We start from the raw sequence: 24644 nt of genomic DNA, 5'->3' as shown, positions 1-24644 counted from the left end.
ATTCAGATCTGTTCTCTGTACTTGGAAAGAATGCTCTTAGCGCTGCCCCAAATGTGTTTGATTTATATATCAAAGGAAAATGGAGGAAAAACAAACAAGCAGGGAAAAGCACTCAATTTAAAACATGCTGCGGGCACTGATCTACAAAACTTAAACACAGTCATTTAAAGGGGAAATGTAAGAAATGTCTTTTTTCTATTAAAAATAAAGAAAAGCTGTGTTTGTTTTATGTATTAATTATGTTTAACCCTTTCACAACACAGTTCACCAATACTATGCATTAAAAATTAACTGTCAATTTTTACATTTTGTACAAGCCAGGGGTTGTGCTTTGCAAAATAAATAACACAATTGTGTTTTTTCATTTACATTGTCTGCGAAGTGTCCAGGAACAGCCAGAGAATAGACAGAAAATGAATTAACCACCATATTATATGGCTCTATAAAAAGAATGCTTGATGATGCATACCCTTGCAAGTCTATGCCAAAACACCCGTGAGCGTGCCCCAGAGCACCCTGGAAAGAAGGAGTCACCCTCACCCAAAAGCTCTGCTTTGGGAAGCGTGGTTTATACATATCTTTACTTCAATTCTCACACCAGTGAGAGCTTCCATAGCATTTACTAAGGTGAGGGAATGAGGCATGATCACTTTGAAAACAGTCAGATAGATTTAAAGACACAAGTAATTCTAGAATTTTTACAAGGTGTTTGCAGTGTTAGTTTCCACAACATTTAAACACATGTATTGTTTCTCAAACAAAATGTTTTATTGCTCATCATTTAGTAAGAATAAAATGAATAAAAAGTGGGAAGATTTTGAAAAAGTATGTTTGTCAGTTCTGAATAACCCTAGTAGACCAACATAGTGTTATTTGCACCCAATACACTCTTTAGAAGTGTGCACTACATGGTCAAAAGTATGTGGACACCTGACCATCACACCAATGTGAGCTTGTTGGACATCCCATTCCAAATTCAAGAGCATTAAAGGGACACTGTTTTCACTATGAGCATTTCATCTATTTAAATTGGTTATAGTGCCTGGGATTCCCTGGCACTGTCCCTCCATTCAGTGTTAAGCCATATTAGAGGAGTTTAATACTAAATAAGGGTCCCTGGCCACGCACAGTCTGACTCCTTCTGGAGGTGTGGCTAAGGCAGAGATTACACACTTCCTTCTTGTCATATCCTTTCAGATCGTCTGTTAGAGCTCTAATAGGCTAAAAGCAGGCAGCTGACATTCACAGCCAATCACAGCTGCCCAGGCTAACACTTCCTCATTAGCCCCAGGGATTCTTGTTTAGCTTTAAAATGTTGAATGAAAGGATTGTATCAGAGGACTCCAGACACTATAACCTGCACATGAGCACAGTCACACTGGAATATGAAAGGGTCATCCTCAAATTGTTGCTGACAAGTTAGAAGCACCACATTGTCGAATATGTTTTTGTGCCCTGTAGCATTACATTGGGCCTAGTCCAAAGCCAAAAAACAAGTCCCGGACTATTACCCCTATGCATTCTGATAGGTAGCGTTCTCCTGGATCCATCACACTCAGATTCTTCCATCACACAGTCAAACAGTGAAATGTGATTAATCACTCCAGAGAGCTTGTTTCCACTTTTCCAAAGTCCAGTGGTGGCAAGCTCTAAACCACGCTAGGCATCACACATGTTGACTCTTCTATACAGCTGCTTGGCCTGTGAAATCCATTTCATGAAATACACAATATACAGTTCTTATGCCAATGTTTTTTCTAGAGGCAGTAGAGAACTCTGACTGTGAATGAGCGGCGCACCAGATAATACACACTTCAGTACTTATCATCCTCTGCTATTTGAGTATGTGTAGTCTACCACTTCAAGACTGGGCTGTTTTTTAATAAAGTTTTTTAGATTTATAAAATATTTTATCAGGAAGGATACATTGCGATTTCTCTCATTTTCAAGTATGTTACTCCTAGATGCTTCTATTTCACAATAATAGCACGTACACTTAACAGGGGAAACATTCCACAAAACGTGCATGTGGCAGTGTTACATGTAGTCACTAAGATCTTCATTACGAACCACTGTCCAGCCATTGCTTGTCTATGGAGATTTCATGACTACATGCCTGATTTTATGCACCTGTTTTCAATGATTGTGCCTGAAATACTTATTATGATTGGGTCTAGAGTCCAGGACATACTTTCAGAACATACGTACTTAAAAATTGTTAGGAGTTACACTCTCAAATGGTAGTTTCCATTTGCACTTACAGTTGTTAATTAAACCCATTTTTGCTATGGATTTGCTGCAAGAGGAGCTGAGGAGACAGAAACACACTCCGGTTTATTCATGTAATTGGATAATAGTTGGAAACTGACTACGGAATTTCAAATTTTAGGCCAAATTTATGAATTGGAGAACTGGAAATTCAATTCCTTAGGAAATAAAGTGTTGCAGCCTTCTGCCATATATATTTCATAATTAAATAAATATAATGTAAAATGTTTGCTATTAAATACTGCTATATTGTGATTTCACAAATAATTCATGAGTCCGGCTTGATAAAGAAAAAAGAAGTTCAAAACTTTGCTAATAAGACCTGCACTGGCATAGTAAAAGCTCACATTTGAAGCTAGATAAAATTGCTGGGTTTCTTGAAAATACTAATATTTGAGTGCAGCGGAGCTAACAATAAAAGTATTTCATTACTGTAGGGATCCTGTTTAGGACATGGTTTAATTTTGTCAGATTCTGAAAAAGCACACATTTAAATTACCAGCATTTATATGGCTCCAGCGTTAGAGGAAGTGGTTATAAAGTAAAGAATCATTTATTTATTTATTTTTCTTAAGCAAGGCATGCTTTCGAACAGCATAACATGCAGCAGCCATATTGATTTAGGAAGGACATAAAGGGCTTAAGTAGTCCTCACAGAGACTGACAGAAGTCACTTTCCATGCCAGGAAAGCGAATGCAGCAAGTTTTATAATACGGATGCCCAGCTGTTTAATATGTGAACAGCACCACAAGGCAGCATTGCATCATCAGGAGTTGAAAAAACATACTTCCCAATGGCAAAGGTTAAAATATAGTCAATTGCAGAACAAGATAAAGGGATCCAAGCAAAGGTGAGAAACATCATGCCTACCGCCCATGAAGCACAAAATACTAAATCATGATGGGTCTAAAACTCATCTTTTCACAAAACAAAATGCCTATGAGTCCTTGCAAGGAAAGAAAATGCTCTGAAAAGGGAGAAGAAAACCTTGCAAAGCATTACGCAAGTAATACAAAGGAGAATTAAATGATGTCTGTCCCTGATCCCCTTGGTACCTATATAATAAAGTACCTGCATTCTGCAACGTTTCAATGTTCTGTGGTCTTGTAGCAAGTTCTGCAACAGTTTGAACAAACTGAGTCCTGGCTTTCTGATACTGCTCGAAAACTAAAAGGAAAAAAAAAATAGTTAAAAAAAATAGCTTTATAAAGGAATTACAGTCAATGCTCTGAAAATGTATCAAATAGCAATTCTTCATGGGCCATTCATTTTATTATACTTGGTTTTCAGGGCAACAAGCACATCAAAGCAAAATACTTATCACCAATAATTATTCTTAAAGGGATACTCATAGCACCATAACAACTCTAGTGCTTCAGGAAGTGTAACACCACCTCTGGTGACATCATTAGGGTGCCATTAGTCAGCCCTGAACAACTGAGTTCAAGGTTTGCTAATGTAATTTATATACATGAATGAGTCTGTTGTCAGCACATGCTGCCCGTATCCTTTTCTAAGATCATCCTCTGGCATGTTCTTCTCTTCCAACAGAGGGGAGTGAGATCTGTAGAGAAGGATTTGGCTGAGGGAGAACTTGGCTTTGGCACTGGGATAGAGGTGTTTTTAGCCATTTCGGGGTGAAGGGTTACCAATATAAGAAAAACCAAAACAGTGTTTTTATAGTTGGACTAACGCTTTAATTAAAGACATCCACAGAATCTGGCAGTGTGTGGGGCTCTCATAAACAGAACTGGACAGCCCCACCTGACATTTTAAGTCATAATTCAGGATCTTTTATAGGTTCTTACTATAATTTGAAATTTTGGACAAGAACAAAAAAATACAATTATTACACCTATTATTATTATTATAACTGAATTATAATTATTTAGTTAGTTTATTATTTAGTTCCAACTTATTCCACAGCACGTTACATAATAAATATCATTTTACAGAATATCTGCTACTGTAAGGTGTAATATGATCACCAGGGCCAAACAAAACCCTTTATTTTTATTTTTATTAATAAACATTGGGCACATCTGAGCAATATAAAGATATAGTTCCTTATCTTTGCTTCCCTCCACTATTGTGTATGCGCAATCAGGTATCAAAAGGAGAAATTCCATATGGGCACACAAGCAGCCCCTACTTCCTGCAGGAGAATCAGGTAAGCTCTACAGAACTGAGCAGAACCGTGATAATTGTCCAAGACCATCAGCTGAACACTGTCAGTCAACGAACATTGCCCTGCACCAGCCACGGTTTACTCTGCAGTGACACTCTGCTTCGCATGCAGGAAAAGACGGGAAGCAAGTTAGGTAAGTTGCCAAACCATGTTAAAAACCAGGGCACTCTTACTATAACGTATATTATCATACAAATGTATGTGGAGTAACATGCATTATACATTTCTGAATTAAAGTGCCCAGTATCCATTTTGCCATATATATATATATATATATATATATATATAATCTTCATTATATAGGAATTAAAGGGATACTGTTGTAGCCATGACCGGAGAATGGTTTTATTTGCAATCTCTGCTACCTTGTTCTATACTGTAATTAATGTTCTGTGCTTTTTGTGTTCATTGTCATGACACTGAAGTTGTGTAAAAACATGTGTATGATGTGATACAAGTGTACATGCTAAATTATACCATAATATAATTGTAAAACATTTATTGTAAATTATTTAATTTATTTTATCTATAACAGTTTATTAAAATGTACAGACTAGGGGGGCGGGGCCTGACCATTGAGCCAATCGGATGCACCTCAACTGGGCTCCGAGGGCATCGGTGTAAAATCAATGACTTAAGCTACTTACCTCGCACTATTGTGACCCACCACGACTGGTTGAGACCGGGTGCTCCTGTGGGCTCCAATCTAGCCACATCCGAAGCCAGAACTAGGTGGTCCTCACCCACGGCGGAACTGCGGCCTACAAGCGGCCTACCTGAAGTGGCGTGGGGGAGGCGGCCGATCCCCCAGCCACAAACTTTCCTGAATCGCGGCGCCTGCCAGCGGTTACTCTCCCCCCCCCGGTGGGGGTTATCCCAGGAAATACTCGCGACAACAAGCTACAACACCTGAAAAATAGGCTGCACGTGAAATGGCGGACGGCAGCTCCTCACCCAACATCAGACACCAGGCGTCCTCCACCCTGGACAAACTAGACCAATTGCTTGCCGACTTTTGGGCCAAACTACAGAGGAGGCAACGTCCTCCGACAATCAACGGGCTGACTCCCTCCCTCGCTACACCCCAGATACCGGAGACCCCCTCCAGGGTCCCAACGAGGAGAACCCACGCAAGGCCAAAGGTCTATGCACCTCCAAGGAGGCTGCTGCGATTCCAAAGAGGGAATACGGCCAGAACAAGGCAAGCCCCTGTCCCCAACTCACGCAAGATCCGGCAAGGATTACAACAGGTCCCCCGGACAACCATCAAGAGATCTGGACGCAGCTGTGCACAATCCCGGAGAGAGACTCCCAGAGCAGACATGGCGCCAAAGCAACAGGACCTTCTAACTTGGAGGTACTCTAATCGGCTCACGGGCACGGCTCGGGGAGGGTCGCGGGCCCTATGGCATCAGGACTTACCAGGGGGTTATGTGCCGACCAGAACAGGCATGGGCTGATCGGGACTCTAAACACAGGCCTGTCTCCATGATACTCGGCATGCTGCCACTGATTATGGACTTATACTTCATTCAGGCCACAACTCTGCAGCCACAGTATATTTGAATTTACGTTTGTTTTATAAGTTACTCAGGCATTACACCCCATCTTAACCTATGCCATTATCTAAGCTAGCATGGAATGAATCCTTATAATTGTTTTGCTTTAATATCCCTATATACCATACTTACTGTTACCTACTACTATAACTCTAAAAAAAAAAAAAAAGTGCTGTAACTCAGACATGCATAAGGTTTGCAAACTGATATCTTCCAATGTGATGTTTTGACATGTCTCTAATAAGCTGTTATCTCTGCAATGCACTACAAAAATAAAGAATTATAAATAAAAAATAAAAAATAAAAAAATGTACAGACTAGACAAGGTTTCTACTAACTATCATCATACTGAGATTTGGACCTTTTAACCATTCCCCCTTGTAATACTGGTTTTGCATGAGCAATGTTAATTTCTCTAGATGCTTCAAGTTGCGCTGCTTTTAAAAAAATAAAAAACAACTTTTTTGTACTCTGTTTCTGTTGTGGTTAATAAAAATTTGGAGAATGTTAAAAAACAAACAAACAAAAAAACAAAAAACAGGGCACTCTAGTACCTTAACCATTACAGCACGCTGTTTGGAAAATTGTTCTTGGAGTGTTCCATTAGGTTCATAGAAACCACTTGGCAGCTCCCATTAACTTGTGTTTGAGTAACAATATTTATTTTTATGTAATTGTATGTTTCTTGTAAGACTTAAAGGAACACTATAGAGTCAGGAACACACACACATTTATCCCTCACCCTGTAGTGTTAAAACCACAATTTAGGTGGATTGTCCCCTGTTAACACCCTTAAAAAGTAATAGAACTTACCTTATTTCCAGCACTGCGCGGGTCCCTCTCCTGATCCGTTTCTTTGCAGACATCATCAGAATTTATCATTAGCCAATCCAATGCTTTCCCATTGGAACTCAGCAAGGACGGGGGCGATGCCAAACGCAGGCTTGGTCAATAAGCACCAACTCAGAAATGCATTTAATCAATGCATCTCTATGAGGAAAATTCAGCATCTCCATGCAGAGCGTGGAAATGCTGAACGGCAGTGCTGCACAATGTTCAGCACTGCCCCAGGAAGCACCTCGAGTAGCCATCTGAGGAGTGGCCACTGGAGGTGTCTCCAGGGGGCAATGTAAATACTGCATTTTCATGAAAATGCCTGCAGGGAATGATTATACTCACCAGAACAACAACATTAAGCTGTAGTTGTTCTGGTGACTATAGTGTCCCTTTAACCCCTTAAGGACACATGACATGTGTGACATGTCATGATTCCCTTTTATTCCAGACGTTTGGTTCTGAAGGGGTTAAGCCTCTCAATCAAGGCTGTACCCTTATTCTAGTTTGCTATGTTTAAAACTTTACACATATAATCGATTTAAAATAGGTACATATATCACAAACAACTGAAAATTCACTGTCTTAATTCTAGCCTCTTGAAACGGAGAAAATCATATGTATTTACTCCAAAACTGGGCATATTATTTTACCCTTATAATACATTAAATAGGAACTTTATGGATGTTTTTCAGACATAGGGGAGGAACTCTCTCATGAGGAGTGGCAGAACATCTAGGAGGCCAACGCTAAACTCTCTGTATGTGTCACCCATAAAACAAGAATATAAAACCGTCTTCAGATCACTACCTTAGATAAACATATATCCTCCATGGACCTTCCGTTGGAATCAGTTGACGCTGCCTTCTCATGTAGAACTGCACAATATTCTGACCGATATTAGAGACATGGAACAACTCGGGACACAAATTCGGGATTCTCTAGAATGCTACAACATGTGGGTGTCCTCCTGGATACAGCATCCTCTACTACTGTAAGGTGTGAGGCGGGGTCCCTTCAGTGGAAGTAACATTTTTTTTTCTCTTCTTCTCCCCCCATTCCCTCCTTATCTACCCATTCATACAAGAGAATGCTATGGGTTGAATAATACGGAATTGCAAATGTACAAACTCAGCAACCCCACGTGTCACATAACGTAACATTTTACTTGTAAAGGTAATCTTTTTTGCTTTCATTTGTATTGCTAAAATGGCTTACCATCTATCTGGCTCTAAACTCTAAAATTCCTAAACGAAAAAAAACAAAAAACGCACACTTAGCACACCTTTTCCATAACTTGAAATGTGGCAACAGAAAGGACAATTCAGAGAATATCAGGGCCCAACGATATATTATTTTATTATTTATATAGCGCCATCAAATTTCGTAGCGATGTACAATGGGTGGACTAACAGACACGTAATTGTAACCAGACAAGTGCACGTGCAGGAACAGAGGGGTTGAGGGCCCTACTCAATGAGCTTGAGCATTCTAGAGGGAGTGGGGTAAAGTGACACAAAGGGTAAAAGTAGGGGTGTGAAGTAGGTTGTTAGAAAAGTATACACTGAGGGCTTAGTAGGTAATTTTGACAGTTTAAGGAGAGGAGTCATTGCGGACAAGTGATGAAAACCTGCTAACAGTTTAATTGATATGGTATCCTGAAGAAGTGAGTTTTCAATGATTTTTTGAAGGAGTGGAGACTGGGTTTAAGTCTAATGGAGAAGGGAAGGGAGTTCCACAGAAAAGATGCAGCCCTAGACAAGCCTTGAAGGTGAGCATCAGAGGTGGAAGAGGATAGACGTAGGTCTTCGGCAGAGCGCAGGGGCCTGGACGGGACATACTTGTGTATTAGGGAGGAGTGGTAGGTTGGAGCAGTATTATGTAGGGATTTGTAAGCAAGCACCAGAATCTTGAATAGAGCCCTATATTTTACTGGAAGCCAATGTAGGGAATTACAGAGCGGGGAGGCCTGCTCGATGCACAAGGTCACACAGTCCCTCTCAACAGCTGGGATCAGCTACAGATGGGGCCCCCCCGCACCCTCCTGTTCACCAAAGACCGGACGGTAGACCGAATCACATCGCCGGAGGACTCTGATTCCTTTCTTCAGACCCTAGGCCTAATGCGACCTAACACCGGAGCCCACTTGGCTGCCAGCTCTTAGGACATCTCCCGAATAGTCCCATTTGTGCCTTGCCCAGAAAAAGACAACGGATAAACGAACCAGAAGTACACCCGGTCCTTACCCAACCCCAGAGGAGTAGTGGATGGAGTTGGAAACGTCTCACCGCCCAAACAATTTTTTTTTTTTTCATATTTACTTTCCTTTCCACTGTTATGATTTTCTATATTAGTTAATAACTTCCTAAGCCTCGGCAGGATTATAAATGCAAATTAAAAGCGCAAAGATTTTAAACCCCCCCAGTGCCTAGGGGTTATTAGGCACCATTAGCAATCCTGCTACTCCCCACACCACAACAATCAGGGCCACCTCACAGATCAGGCCTGGCCACCTGAAACCAGAAAACCCACATACCACTGAGATTACTGGCAACACGGAATAAGGTCATCAGGCCCACTCTAAGCTGGGACACAGCACTGATTTGCAGCCACTACCCAATTTTCAAGTTTTCAAATTACATGGTCCTGTACCTACCTCGCGCACCTTCCACCTTAAGATTCCAACAAGCTAGTGGGAGATGGCCTTTCCTTTCATACAGCCCGATACATATTATTATAAATTGTATAGTTTCTTAAAACCCTTGCCCAATTGTCCTATGCACCACTCTTACGCAATGCTTAAGGTTTTCTTTTATGTCACTGCAAATTGTACTTTTTGACATATTGGTGCAAAACAAAAATAACAAATTTTTTATAAAACAAATTTTGCTAAATTAATCTCATTTAGATTAAATTTGCTGCTGCAAACTGGGTCTTCGGTATATAGTCCTTGAATACTTTGGGGCAGACCTCATCAAAAATAAATAAATTAAATCATTAAAACTTTTTCAACAAACCAGGAAAAGCTGCAGATGATATATATGCACTTGAAATTAAAATATATTATATTTTGTGCATTCATAATACATTTTAAATGTGTTATCTAAAATGAACTTAAATGAATGTTATTAAGTGTTGTTAGTTCGCTTGGTGTATTTGTTGTGCAGCTTTAAAGTGTGTGTATATGTTGAGTGTATGTGTAACCATGGTCACATCCTTTGCCTAGCAGCACTACATAAAGCCAGAGTGAATTACAAGTGTCTATGCATGCCTCCATTTCGTAGACACCTCTACTGAAGATTATAATTCTTGTTTCGCTTAATTGTAAACTTATTGTCAAGATGTAATACAAATAAGCTAACCAGGACCCCAGTAAAATGATTTCTCTTCAATTTATAAAGACATGCAAACAGTTAGTGCACTTTCTTCACATGTTAAAACATAAAAGAAATTTCAACATTTCATACTGCCCAAACATATATCAATCTGTGCTTCACAATGTATTTAACCACATCAATGTTGCACATTAAAAGTATTACGTATATTTTTACTTTGAAGTAACTATATAAACTATAGATAGTAAGATTAGGTAGTAATGGGTTTTTTGTTTTTTTAATGTTACATACACAGACCATCTCTCGCTTAGCTGTAATATTGTTTTTATTAAAACATCTTTTTAATATCTCTCACAGCATTATTACGGTTTTACCTTTTTTTTTATTATTGCTCTGCGGAGCTTGCTGTATTGTAGCTTAGTGATAGGATAATGCTAAATAGAGCGTTATTATCATTTATCGCAGCAACATATTCCACAAAGCTTGATAATATGTACTGTATGCATGAACACTGGTCTCTAAAAACCTTCAGTGTTTACTTGTGCCCAGTTAATATGTTTTGTTTCGCAAAAAATAAAATGCAGGCCTTTAAAGGGTTTAAAATATAATCTATGCACCAGGTTGTTAAGAGATATGTAGATGATATTTAAGTTTATGACTTTAGCGTTATTGCTCTATACCATCAGCATGGAGGTATAAGCGACACACAGAAACCTTGCAAGTCACTCGCTGAATTTAATTTTTTTTTAAATTCTGTACGGCTCACGAAGCACTGTTAGAGGGGAGCGATACCCGTAAACCCATGCAGAGAAAATGGCGAACAAAGGCGCAGTAACTACGTTTTATTCTACACGTTTTCTGGCGATTTAGCCAGTAAAACAAACATAGAGTTATTCACTAAAATGAGAATTATTGGGAATTCAAAGAAGTGAATTTTTAAATTTCAGGCCAAAACTGTAAATAAAACATAGCGGACTTGGAAATGTGATCTCCTGACATCTCTCACTATAGTGAATAATAAACTATAACAGTTATTATTGGCATTTATATATAAAGGGGGGGGGGGTTAACAAAAAATGAGACAATTATTATTATTATTATCGGCATTTATATATATATATATATATATATATATATAATGGAGGAATTTAACAATAAATGAGACAATTATTGCTACATTTTACAGGAATAACAGGTTGATGAATAGGTTGCCTGTACATTATCTAACCCTAACACTGAGATATGTGCTGCCATTTAATAAAAAGGTTTAATTCCATGAATAGAGTTTATTTAATGTTATTTAAAGCTGCCCAGGGTGATAATATGGCTATTTGGTGGGTGTTTCAGGGTACAGGCTGTTATAACGAGTTACCTTGGAGGACCTGCCGCTGGCTCATGTCTGCTGCCGTTAGTGACGCTGCTGACCCCGGTACCCGACCACTGCCTGCCTGTCACTCAATGCTGTTAAGAGTCTAACGGTCCCCATAGCAACACCAGCGGAAGCGGACTTTCCCAAGATCTCGGGATGCGGAGGGGGAGCTAAGCCAAAAGACACGTGTAGTACAGGCCACCCCGACGTCAGCTCTCGCTCACCCCCGCATTCCAGATCACATGTTCCGGCCCACGGCTGTCTGGCTGGCTGCGGGGCTAAAAGAGAGCGAGAAGGAGGGAGAGGGTGGGAGGGAGGGGCTGCGTGTCGGTCGCCTTGGCAACAGCAGAGCCAGTTTGAGTGAACGTTGGGCGCTGAGGTCACGGGGCGGTGACGTCACACGCGCTGAGCGGGATTTTCTGCCCGTGTCTGAGGCGCGCGGGTGGAGGAAGAATGACAGTTGGTGCGTTGTGACGCAGTTACCTCAGCAACTGCTCTCCGTTACAAAAACCTGTAGTGTCGGCCATGTTTTACCGTTAAAAAAAACAAAACCCAAAACATATTGTCTGCCGTGTATGTATTAGGCTGCTCGGTATGCGCCCTCAGGGGGTTAATTAATTAAATAAATGAACCGGCCTTCTGCCGAGCCCTGCATGCCGTACCGTGAGCTGCAACTCCCAAGCAGGCGGAGGGGGATGACAGAATAAACCTGGCAGTCACGGCAATGTCGGAAAACTAACGACAACCTCGGTATGACGTCACCGTGTGTGGTGGTGATGACGTCATACATCGCCCAACTTGTGTCCTTGTGTTGAGTTGATTGTGTAAGGGATGGCTGAGGGAGAGTAAATACATACACAAGCACCCTAGGTGAATTGCAGACAACGTTATAGTTACTAGTAGGCATGTGAATTTAAAGTTATTGACAAGAAAAATTTGAAGAAAAAAATATAATGAACAAAATTGCGTCAAAGAATCATAAAATGAAGGGTAGGGTTAGTATATTTAACAGTAACAAGCCTTATATTTACTGTAGTTGGTCATTTATTTCTTCTGAAAGTGGATCAAAGCGGATCATAGTTTTTTTTTTTCTTGAGTTTTTTCATGCAAATACATTATAAAATAAGTAATAAATATAAAATAATAATTTTGTCTAATAGATCTCATATCAGTTAGAGTATTAATTATGGTAGCATAATTAAAATGCAAGTTTAATTTAGGTCAGCATCATGTTGCGGCCTTGATTAAGTACTGTGTTAAAAATCAGTAGGTAACAACCTGGTGGCAAGGTAGCAATAAGTAATCTGATGTGCAACACTTTTCTAAATATTATCTCCTCTTGTCATGTAATCATTTTAATAATACATTAAATTGGAATACCTGTATTCATTTTAGAATATTTAGCTGCAATAATATATTATTCTTAATAGTTATTCCTTATAATAGGTTATATAATTCTAGAGTCTGTTTAATACATGAAACCATGTGTTCAGAAATAAGATCAAGTACTGTATAAAAAAATCCCCTCTTTTGTCTATGTCACTAAAATAAATGTCTATGCTCTAGTAATCCGAAGACATCTTTTTGAGAAACCTATCTCTTTTCAAAGTGAGTTAGATAGACCTGAAATTTAAATAATATATAAATGCAGACATGTATTAATTTGTAGTGTGTAAAAACAAAACTAAATTACAAACTCCGTCTAGATCGTTAAGTAACTACATTTCTGACTTTTTTTCTCATAGTTAAATACATATTTTTATTCTTCAGAACAATATATTAATATATGATATGAAGATATTACATGATATTTGCATTCATGTATTTTTTTTTGTCATTTATTTCCACAAATGAATAAACAATAGTGATTTAATATGCTAATATAATAAAAATCAATGTAGCATTAAGGATTCAGACTTTACTTCCGTGTATAGTTAGTGATCACTAACTTGATTTTTAAATTCTCCAAAGTTCTATGAAAATATACTTAGCATATATTTAAAACATGTCTGATTTATCACATTTATTGATTCCCAACATTATTAGCATGAAAGTGGTGCATTTTAGCCTATCAAATTGAATAGGCCAGAATTGGCAGCTTTTGTTTTGTAAAAGGGCATTTTAAGAAAATAAACCTTCAGAAATTGACTGTTCAATAAAGAGTGAATTTGTAAGAACTTCTGGTGTTTTTTCCAGATGATTTTATTGCATTGTAAGAAACTATGTACAGCTTAAACTAATGAAGTGTGAACGTTACAACTGTGACATTCTTAATATTTGTATTATATAGTTAAAGAAACCTGGAGATTTGTAAATAAATACTGTATATTTTATTATTTTGCAACTATTCAGCAATGCATATTTTTGAAATATATGATAGAGACAAAAAAATTGCTATTTGTTCATATTTTATTATACAGGCTTATTTGGTGAAACATGAAGTTTATTTAAAGATGATTTTCAATTTTCACATTCTGTCAGATTTAGTCATAGAGTTTTTTTCTTTTCCTTTTTGTTAAAGAACAATGCAGTACATGTTTTGTCGACATGCATAGTATTCAAAGCACACACAGCATTACAAAGTAAATATAATTTATATTTTTTGTTTTGCGAGATAAAATATTATTGAGTTGTAATGCAGTCTATTAATGTATTGCACAACCACAAAATGTGTTGAAATTCAATTATATTGCAATGTTCTGCAATATAAAAGAAAAAACAGGAATTTTGGGGTTAGTTTAGTAATCATGGAGGTCTTGATGGTTGACAAGCAACTTACCAAATATAGAAAATAAAAATCTGATTAACTAGCGGTGTTGTCTAATTCCATTGTGTAGTACCTAAATTTTAGTTTACAATTCACCAAATTTCTTTTTTTTTTTTTTGTGAAAAACCCAATAAAATTGGTATTGCATTTATTCACATAAATGGAAATTAACAAAGAAATTTAAAATTTTAGGCCAAAATAACTGAGTTGAAAAAATAGATGAAAAGACATAAAATGTGCATTCCCCATTCTAATTCTCCACTTGTCTCAGTTTAATAAATATGCCACATTTGTATTAGCCCTTCAGAATTTCTCAATTTATTCTGAGAAAGGACTATAATAATAAGAATTACATTTTACCAAATAGATGTTTACTGTAGCCTAAGAATACTTAATCAAGGGTTGGTTGGTTGGTTGGTGTGTTCATTTTTCAGTCAAATGTGGAAACATCAGTGAAACATCCAGGTTATGGGTTTGTTATATTTACCACAACAGAAAAAAAATAGCATAGCTAGTATTCTTAATTTGAAAAAGGTAGATGCTGCTCCTCACAGATCAGATCACAGCTAGAATGTAGTGATTTATTAAGCATGGTATAAACCTGTTATTAGGGACCAGCAGCAGGAGAAGATATAAGATATTCCTAAATTGCATGAAGAGTTAAATGTAAAGTTCTGGTTGACTCACCTTTGCCAAAGCAGGGATATCATAAACATGCGGCCTGTTAGTGGCTGCTTAGGACACGTTTGGAAAATGGCAAGCACAAGCAGCCCTAATGTCTGAGCAATGAGTTTTGGTTTCCTTTTCATTGATTTATTTTTTATGTCCTATTATTTTCTTTCTGTTTTACACTCTCTTTTATTCAATTCTTTTTACATCCTATAATCGTTTCTGGGTTTTTTTGGTTTTTTTTTTATTGATCTGATAAACAAAGATCTACAACCTTTCTATTATACACTTTGATGTTTCTATTAATATATTTGGTTAATGGCTATAAATGTGTTAAAGGGAAAATGCAGACATTATAGTGTTGCTATCAATCCAAACAACAGATTGAAATAAAATGTGCTCAATAGTCAGTGCAGCACACACTGAGTAGGAGGGAGGGAATGGGATGAACACTGGAGAAAAGCACTTTATTGAGATCCACCATGCTCACAGTGCAAGAGAAGTACTTAGACAGAAGGGGGTAGTGAGGGAGTACAGGAGGGCCAACAGAAACAAAGGGGGGTGCTTAGGGCATAAAGGTGGGATGGCAAAAGTGAATTACAATCTGATATTTTGTTGCTTATTGCTATATTTTTCTTTTTCTTTTTAGATGATCTGCCTCTTTTCTGTTTAAGAAATCATTTATTCAAACAATTATTTGTTCAGCAAATAAAGTAAGTACATAATTACTAATTCATTTATTCATTGTAAAAAGAACCAAAGTGACAGTCAATCATTATGGGAAAGCAGGTCCCCATCCTAGGTTCATACAACAAGAATAGTCACTGTGGAGTCAAAGTCTCCATCCAGCTGTATACAAATGTTATGTATGTATTATTATTATTATTATTGGTATTTATATAGCGCCAACTAATTCCACAGCGCTTTACTATATTATGAAAGTTTATAATATGTATATATAGAGAGAGAGAGATCCTTATTAGTATTATGATACAATAGTACCACAAAAAAGAAGGTAAAAGGGGTGACAGGCAAGGTCACCATTAGGGGGTAAAGATGGTACCCAGGCAATGCATTAGAACCAATATGGGCCCTGTAACACTATCTGCATTGCAGATCTCAGACAGAGCAGGACAGGATGCCTTACCTGGTGGTTTATGTTCACTTACATGGGACAGAGGTGTGATACCACCTCTTTTTGAAAACAAAATAAGCAATGCAGAAGTGAAAGGAATAGACCATATCACAAATACCCACTGCACACTAGACCCCAGGAAGGCCACTCTCCTGTTGCAAATGGTAGGCAAAACAGGAGATAATTTTGTGTGTAAATATGCGTCTGGAACGATGTGTATGTGTGTGTACATGTGTCTCTGGTGGGGTGTATCTGACAATATGTGTGTGTGTGGCAGTAAGTATTGTTGTGTGTTTGTCTGTCTGGCAATGTGTACTTAGGTATGCATGTTTGTCTCCATATATGGAGCATGTGTGTACCTGTGTTTGTTAATATATGTATGTCTGTGAGTGTTTCTATGTGTGTGTATCTGGGAATTTGTCTTTCAGCATGTATCTGTGTGCGTTGAAGAATCTGTGTATATATGTATATCTGGGAGTGTGTGTTGGAGTGGCAACAGTTCTGAAAAAGTATCCAAAAGTTCTGATGGCACACCTGATGAGAGGATAAAGGAAATGTTCAAGAATAGAAAATACATATGTGTAATAATGATCACTAAATATTATATAGAAGCCAAAGGATGTTTGTTAAAGGAACACTATAGTCACCTAAATTACTTTAGCTAAATAAAGCAGTTTTAGTGTATAGATTATTCCCCTGCAATTTCACTGCTAAGTTAACTGTCATTTAGGAGTTAAATCACTTTGTTTCTGTTTATGCAGCCCTAGCCACACCTCCCCTGGCTATGATTGACAGAGCCTGCATGAAAAAAAAATGGTTTCACTTTCAAACAGATGTAATTTACCTTAAATAATTGTATCTCAATCTCTAAATTGAACTTTAATCACATACAGGAGGTTCTTGCAGGGTCTAGCAAGCTATTAACATAGCAGGGGATAAGAAAATCTTAATTAAACAGAACTTGCAATAAGGAAAGCCTAAATAGGGCTCTCTTTACAGGAAGTGTTTATGGAAGGCTGTGCAAGTCACATGCAGGGAGGTGTGACTAGGGTTCATAAACAGAGGGATTTAACTCCTAAGTGGCAGAGGATTGAGCAGTGAGCCTGCAGGGGCATGTTCTATACACCAAAACTGCTTCATTAAGCTAAAGTTGTTCAGGTGACTATAGTGTCCCTTTAAGCCAGGTAATACAGTAGTATAAAGGAATTGGCGCTGTTAAGTGGTAGGAGGAACTGGAATATTCAAATTTTATGACAAAGTTCTATGAGGAAACAGGTCCAAGTATTTTTCTGCTTTCACAGATATAACTAATAATTCGGAGAGCACAGATAATCATGAATATATGTGAACACTTTTTAGAGAACCTGGGAGAGCATGTCAGTAAGCTCTGGTCTTTTTTTAGTCATTTGTTGTTGTTTTTTAAACGGTGGGGGTCTATTTATTGAACATTATGTTATTCTGGTTTTGAAAACAACTTGCACATTTTATTAAAAACAATAATCAGTGGGTATATGTTTAATGTAAATGCTGCAAATAATTTAACTCAGCATACACCATTAAATAGCCAAGTGGTAGACAATATTTGACACTCCAGATGTTGTGAACGACATCTCCCTTAATGCTTTGCCAGTAGTATGCCTGTGAGAGCATTATGGGTGATGTAGTCCACAATATCGGGAGTTCCAAAGGTTGCCTACCCCTGATTTAGGCAATCATCCTCTAGTGCATGATTGCCATGTAATAGACAGAAAAATGGATCTTAATCATGAATATCAATAGTGTCAGTAATCTTCAAAGATCTATGCAAAACAAAAGCAGTGCTAGTCACTTGCATGACATTGAACTGACAATGCTCTAGCACAGGGGTAGGCAACCTTTTAGCAGCACTGTGCCGATATAGGGTTGTGATGTCTCGTAGCGTGCCGGTCCAATTTTTTTAAATTGAGGTGTGTGTGCTGCCGTATTCTGCTTGTGTTATATATACTGTAATTGCTTTGTACCGTTGAATATTTGTGAGTATATGAGCTATTATAATGTGTATGTTCAGGAGTAGTTTGTGGTATCGTGTATGATACATATGAATGTGGGCGGTGTATGGGGGCTGCTTGTGGAATTGTGTGTGGATGGATATGTCACGTTGTGTCTTTGGTAGTGTGTGTATGTGTGGGGGCTGTTTGGTGTATTGCATGTGAGAGACTGCATGTGGGGTTGTGTGCATGTATGTGGATTGTTAGCAGGTTACGTTTCTGCGGATTGTGTGTATGTTTGTGGGCTGTTTGTATTATTTGTAAGAGGGGAGGGTTATTGTGCATTTCTGTGTATATCTAGCAGTGCGGGTGGCTTCCCTGGGTTCCAGTGGGGACCAGGCTGGCCAGGAGCTGCAACAGCAGCTGCAGGCTGCTCTACTACAGTGTGGATTCCCATTCACAAGTGCTGGAATGAAGTGATCTGAGATCACTTCCTCTATGTGCTGCAATGCATAAATTAAGGATTGTCCTTCACCACCTTTTTGTATTAGCAGGTATCTGAAGTTTCACTGGGACTCCTAATAGGCCATAGCCTGTTTGTTTCTAGCAGCCTTGAGGGCCGTGCAAAGACACCTTGAGTGCCGTGCAAAGACACCTTGAGTGCCGTGCATGGCACTAGTGCCGTAGGTTGCCTACCCCTGCTCTAGCAGTATCTATTATATCCCAGATGTTTATTTGAAGACATCATCAGCACCCTTGTAAGTAATGTGGTCATGTAAAAGAGGGAGCAATCTCTGGCCTCTGTGCAGCTTTGTGTTATGCAGCTATTGACTTTCATATGAACTATGCTAAGACCACAAATGATTCCCACTAGCGGGAAACCAGCTCATATTGAAACATAATATAATTTAGAGGCTGACCAATTTCCACACACTCCTCTAGCATGTCACTCACAGCAGGAAGCTAGGAACACTGCCAACCTGGAATACAAAATCCAGCTGCCAACCTGGACCTGGAATATAATTCTGTCAACTCTGAATACAGGTTCCCACTGCAGTCCTGGTCTATGCTGTTACATGTCAGTCTATTACAGAATATCACCCTGCCAGGCTTGATACAGTATCTCACTACAGTTCATGAATAGTGTCATACTGCAAGCCTGGAACTGTGTTCCAATACCAGTCTGATCTGCAATGCAACATTTATTAAGTTATTCAATAAGGCAGCAATAGTGGAGATTTCACAAGGGAATTTTAGGCAGGGTGAACCTAAAATATGCCATTGTTGAATATTAACTTTTTAGTAAGCCCCAGCAAAATAGAGCACACTGGAAACCACATGTTTTGTGCAAGCCAAAATGGCACACTATCACTGGGGAGATACAGTAGTGCTCTAAGCATCAGTAAAATACTGTAAAATTATAATGTTTGTGTGTAAGAAGTAAAAGGCAAGTTATGTATTTTGTTTTGTTTTTTTCTCTTTGCTTTATAGAGATTTTTTTTTTAAAAAAAAAAGATGAGCCAGCAGATATGGTAATAATCTATTTAACCCCTTAAGGACCAAACTTCTGGAATAAAAGGGAATCATGACATGTCACACATGTCATGTGTCCTTAAGGGGTTAAGCTACCTAGCCTCACCCATTGAACAAAAAATGTGTATTCCAAAAAGTTACAACAAATTCCTAACATAAAGTATACTTCTGTTCTTCCATTTTTTTTTTTATTTTTTTTTTAGCATTTACTTGTTAAAATCTAATTCCCTAACAAATTATTTTAAAATATGTTTGTGTTTTATATATATTTATTTTAACTTGCTTTAAGGGGCACTCTCTGCAACCTAACCAATGCAGTTCATTTGTGGCCTTCCCACTCCCTACCTCCTATCAGCTGTTGTTCTTGAATATAGTGTCCCACCACCAGCTAGGGATACAGCTAGTCTCTAATAATCACACTGCTAGCTTGTGATACAGAGTCCCACTGCCAGCCTGGAATGCAATGTCATTCTACCAGCTTTTTAATAGACTGTCGCATTCATGCCCTTCCCAGTCACTTACTGAAAGCCTCGCACCCTGCCAACTATGTAAGTTTGGAGAGGGAACAAGCTGCAGCACGGACAGGAAGAGGGAGGCCTTGCAGAGACCTCATCTGTCCCCGGCTGTGATCACTTCCCCAGGGCCGCTCTATGCAAAAGACCAGAGAGGGCGGTGCGCTGCTGAAGTCCAAGCGAGCAAGTTAACCCGGTGGCTGCTGGTGATACTGGTTACTGCCGTTATCGAGGAGATTAAAATGTGTGGTCTTAGGAAAAATAAATATTGTACATACTTGCACTGGGTGTTCTTGATGCACATTTGTGCCACAGTGTGCTAGTCCCATTCTATCGCCACGTGCCCCTTCAAACACCATGCAAAGCTCTTAGTTTGGAGCTAGTATAAAATAAATAAACTCAAAAAACACCATACCATCTGCACATACAATGAACATTGTTTTAAAGAAATATTCCTTCTTTTGAAAAGTCAACACTTGAAACTGGTTTACAAATCTAATTTAAAAAAAAAAATCTGACTGTTTAAAATGAAATAATGCTTAAAAAGCAGTAATAAGGCTGGGTTAACATATTACAGACATGGGTGGCGTGAGAACGAAATTCCAGGAATAGCTAATTATAACAATTACACTGAGCCTGCAAGCTCCTATTAACTCTGTGTGTGCCTGGACGGCGCTGTATATGATGATATAATGATAATAGATTATACCGAGTTACAAAACACATCAAATACTCTCTCTCAGCAGGGCGGGAGAAAACATAAAGCCACACTCATCGGAGTATTAACAGATCATTTCTTTGTTTAAGAATGTTAGAATGAGACATGTAGACATTTTATTTTCGAAGCAACTAGTCATGTTCCTAAATTAATTATGTTCCTTAAGTGTAGAACGTTTTGGAAACAATGTTGATACTTGAGATAATCTGTTAACTTCAGAATGTTTCAGCCAGTTTATAAATAGTGTACATCTATGTAAATTATACTTTAATGGGTTTGTTAATCTAGTTAATCGAATGCATCATTACTGCAAGTTCCAATATATGTTATATGTTCTAACAGTTACAGATGCTTTATATATGATAAAGATACATCTATACGTAACAGCACTATACACAGCTAAATAAATGTGTATTTTCTCTCTCTCCCACACAAACTCTCATACTCATACTACCACACTCTTTTTCTTTACCGCTTTAACTTAGTCTTTGCTAAATATCTATTTATTTATTTTTTTCCTTTATGCATTTATTTTAATATTTTACAATAAGCAATACATAAAACATGTTACATGTTATGTATAGGTAGATAGATAGATAGATATGACTATATGACTGTGTATAACAGACTGTGTGTGAATGGTTATGTGACCTTTATAGTGTAAGTGGAGTGAGCCGGCAGTCTGTGCCGAGCGCCCTGATGTGCGCATGCGCGTTGCTCTATCTGCCCTGAGAAAGGAGAACGCTGCCATTTGATAGTTTTAGTTAAGAGTCATGTCAGCCTTGTCACTGCGTGTTAATAGCTTTCGGTGCTTCACACCTACAGCTCTCCAATAGACTGTGGTCATTAAACATGTTGAAGTGACCAATCTCTTAAATATTTCTGAGAATCTCAAAGAAACCAGCTAATATGTAATTACATAGATCAAGGTATGTAAGTGTGTCACTGTGCTGTACCCGTATGGCGGTGTGATAATAACTACGTAGTTTAAAGCAAACTTATTACCACAGTTTGCAGTGTTCCTATTGATTCCTGTGTTTTTGCTGTGACTTTGTGTTTTTTAGAATTCGAATTAGTTTCCAAAGCTAATGTTTTTTTTTCTTCTGAATAATTTGTATTCAGCAAACTTCTCCAGCTTTTCCAAAACATTTCCCTTTAAAATGCAATGTGTGTTTATAATTTACCACTCGCTTATATGCAAGAGAGATGCAACCGTGTTTACATTAAAAGGGGCTTATTCACAAAACAACTCCTAGCACAAAGTAGGTATTTTCACTTAACCTGAATTAATTTTAATTTTAAACTGACATGCGATTTTTTTAGGCTACAATAGCCACTCTTGTATAGCTGAGTTGGAGAATTTTCCAAATCAGCATTTTTGCCTGGATTTTTAAAATGTTTACATTCCACTACAAATTGATGTTCAGTGAATAAACCCCTTTTAAAGAGTTGGGGGAAGAAATCTCCAGATCACTAAACTCTCCTATTATTACCTATTTTTACAAGTCGTCTGTGAACTCTACATGTTCTCTATATTTGGTACACCTCGAGTCAGTATAACTTATTTTTTATCTAAAAAAAAATTAAAAATCTGAATTTACATATCTAACATAGTTGGCCCCAAAACCGTTAATTTATTTTTTTCTGAGTCCCAAGACAAGTTTGTCCTTGGTATTTCGGTTCCCTCTATTACATCTACTGCAACCTTGCACTCTGGTAACTTACCTAAGAGGAATAGTAAGGATAAACTTCCAAACTAGAGCAATGAGCGAGAACATTTAATTTGTTCCTCTGAAGATTTCACATTTTAATATCTTCCCCAGAAATTCACACGTGTTAGCCTATTGTGTGTTGTTGTTTGTTTGGTTGGGTTTTTTGGGTTGGGGGGTTGTTTTTTTTTATATTTCTTATATCTTGACCTTCCTAGGCCCAAATTTACATATTAATAGTTTGCTGTTTTTTTTTTTAGTAATATACAGACTTATAAGTGAGCTAAATAAGTCTGTAGAAAAGATGATCACTTTGGAATCTCTAATTCTAAAAGCACTTTATTGGTCCATAAAGCTGGCCAAGCATTTAGCCATTTGAAGATGTATAATGATGGGAGAGATTTAGCACAAGTTGTTTTCCAGTATGGGATTAGCATTGCAAAATGATTTTTCACTACAATCACATTGATTCCAGCTTTCCAATGGCAAGTTCCTGGAAGCATTCATAAGATCTCAGAAAGTTTTTAGTAATTGACAATGTGCATGGAACAGTGATTTTTTTAAACACCCTCTTGTTCTTACCTGATTTTTGATGGCCCTCTAAATTATTTTTTTTTTGAAGAAATAAATCAGACTTTAAAACTGAATCTTTTCTTGTAATCAACACACAGCATTTTTTTTAAATTAAAATTGTTACTTTATGTGAATAAATACAATCTATGGCTACAAATAAATTCTATTTATCTTGGGTGCCTATGCACTAACCTGTGAGATGTATAGTTGAGAACCAATGAGCTATACCCATGTTTCCTACATGAAATGTCATCTTACATTTTGTTTTAAACTCTGCGCAACTCACTGCTTGTTCATGAATTATTTTGCTAACTTACTTTTAAAGGCACAGTGTGCATTGTATGTTGGTGCATGGTTACAGCCCAGGCAGCTGATTGTTGGTATTTGTGCTCACTGGCTCTTTCTTTCTTTCCCTCTCTCCCTCTCTTTCTTTCTGTTTTCTTTCACTCTTTCTTTCTTCCTTTTTTCTTTCTCTTTTTTTCTTTCTTTCTTTCTTTCTTTCTTTCTTTCACTCTCTCCCATTCTTTCTTTCTGTTTTCTTTCACTCTTTCTTTCTTCCTTTTTTCTCTCTCTCTTTTTTCTTTCTTTCTTTCTTTCACTCTCTCCCTCTCTTTCTTTTTGTTTTCTTTCTCTCTTTTTTCTTTCTTATTCTTTCACTCACTCACTCTCTCTTTCTTTTTTTCTTTCTGGCTTTCTTTTGTTGTCTCCTTTCTCTCTCTTTCTTTTTCTCTATTTTCTCGTTCCTTTTCTCTTATTACTTCTGTATTGTGTATAACTATATGAGTTCTGTAATAATTAGTACTGATAATCCTACACAAGGAAACTATATATTTCGTGTAACTATGGATGTTAGTGAAGAAAAAAATGTAAAGCTTGGTACTTTATTGGAGATGCTAACATGTAGGAAATGTTATGATGCAGGTGACACGCTCACAGTCGATGTACATTACATATATAATTATATTCGCTCATTTGTTTATCATAGTAACTAGTTCTTGCACACTGCATTGCTTTATTAACAGTGCAGCTTATCTTTTGAAGATATTGGTATCACAAAGAATGTATTATTATCATACGTCATCATTGTTGTCATTACAATGGTAATTCTCACTCGTTCAGTGAAGAATATTGGGATAATATCCTTGTGTCAGGTAAAGTTATCAATACTCATTAATTCATCCTATAGCAATTGTATATCCGTAGCAATGTTTAGGCAGTCGCTATGGGGATCTGATGGAAGCCAAAGGAATAGTATAGCTGTTTGCTCCACCTTTAGGATGTTGCCACAGAAACTCTAAATACTGACTCTAAATCCAACAAATGGATAGACGGCGTTTGAGATGTGTGTTTCTGATGCAACGAACGCGCTTCTGATTCTGCACCTATATCCCTCATTCGCTACAAGAAAATGTTTAACTATGATTTTAAAAATTGCATATTTTAACATATTTATATATCATTTTTTGTACGTTGCTCATACCAACTGCACAACTGCATGTGTCACTTG

At 37.7% G+C, this 24644-nt stretch overlaps 1 protein-coding gene across 1 annotated transcript in view; it reads right to left on the bottom strand.

Annotated features, from left to right (window-relative positions):
• The window catches only part of SPAG6 (sperm associated antigen 6), a 128567-nt gene extending 116727 nt beyond the window's left edge, over positions 1–11840 (bottom strand). Inside the window, exons 1-2 of the mRNA XM_063450782.1 lie at positions 11558–11840; positions 3341–3436 (exon numbers count right to left, since the gene is read on the bottom strand). Coding sequence (XP_063306852.1) covers positions 3341–3436; positions 11558–11582 — 121 coding nt within the window. The 5' untranslated portion in view covers positions 11583–11840. The remainder of the gene's footprint in view (positions 1–3340; positions 3437–11557) is intronic.
• Between the last annotated feature and the right edge of the window lie 12804 nt (positions 11841–24644).

This window comes from Pelobates fuscus, chromosome 4 (genome assembly GCF_036172605.1).
Source record: "Pelobates fuscus isolate aPelFus1 chromosome 4, aPelFus1.pri, whole genome shotgun sequence".
Taxonomy (NCBI): Eukaryota; Metazoa; Chordata; class Amphibia; order Anura; family Pelobatidae; genus Pelobates; species Pelobates fuscus.
This window is presented reverse-complemented; position numbering and strand designations above follow the sequence as displayed.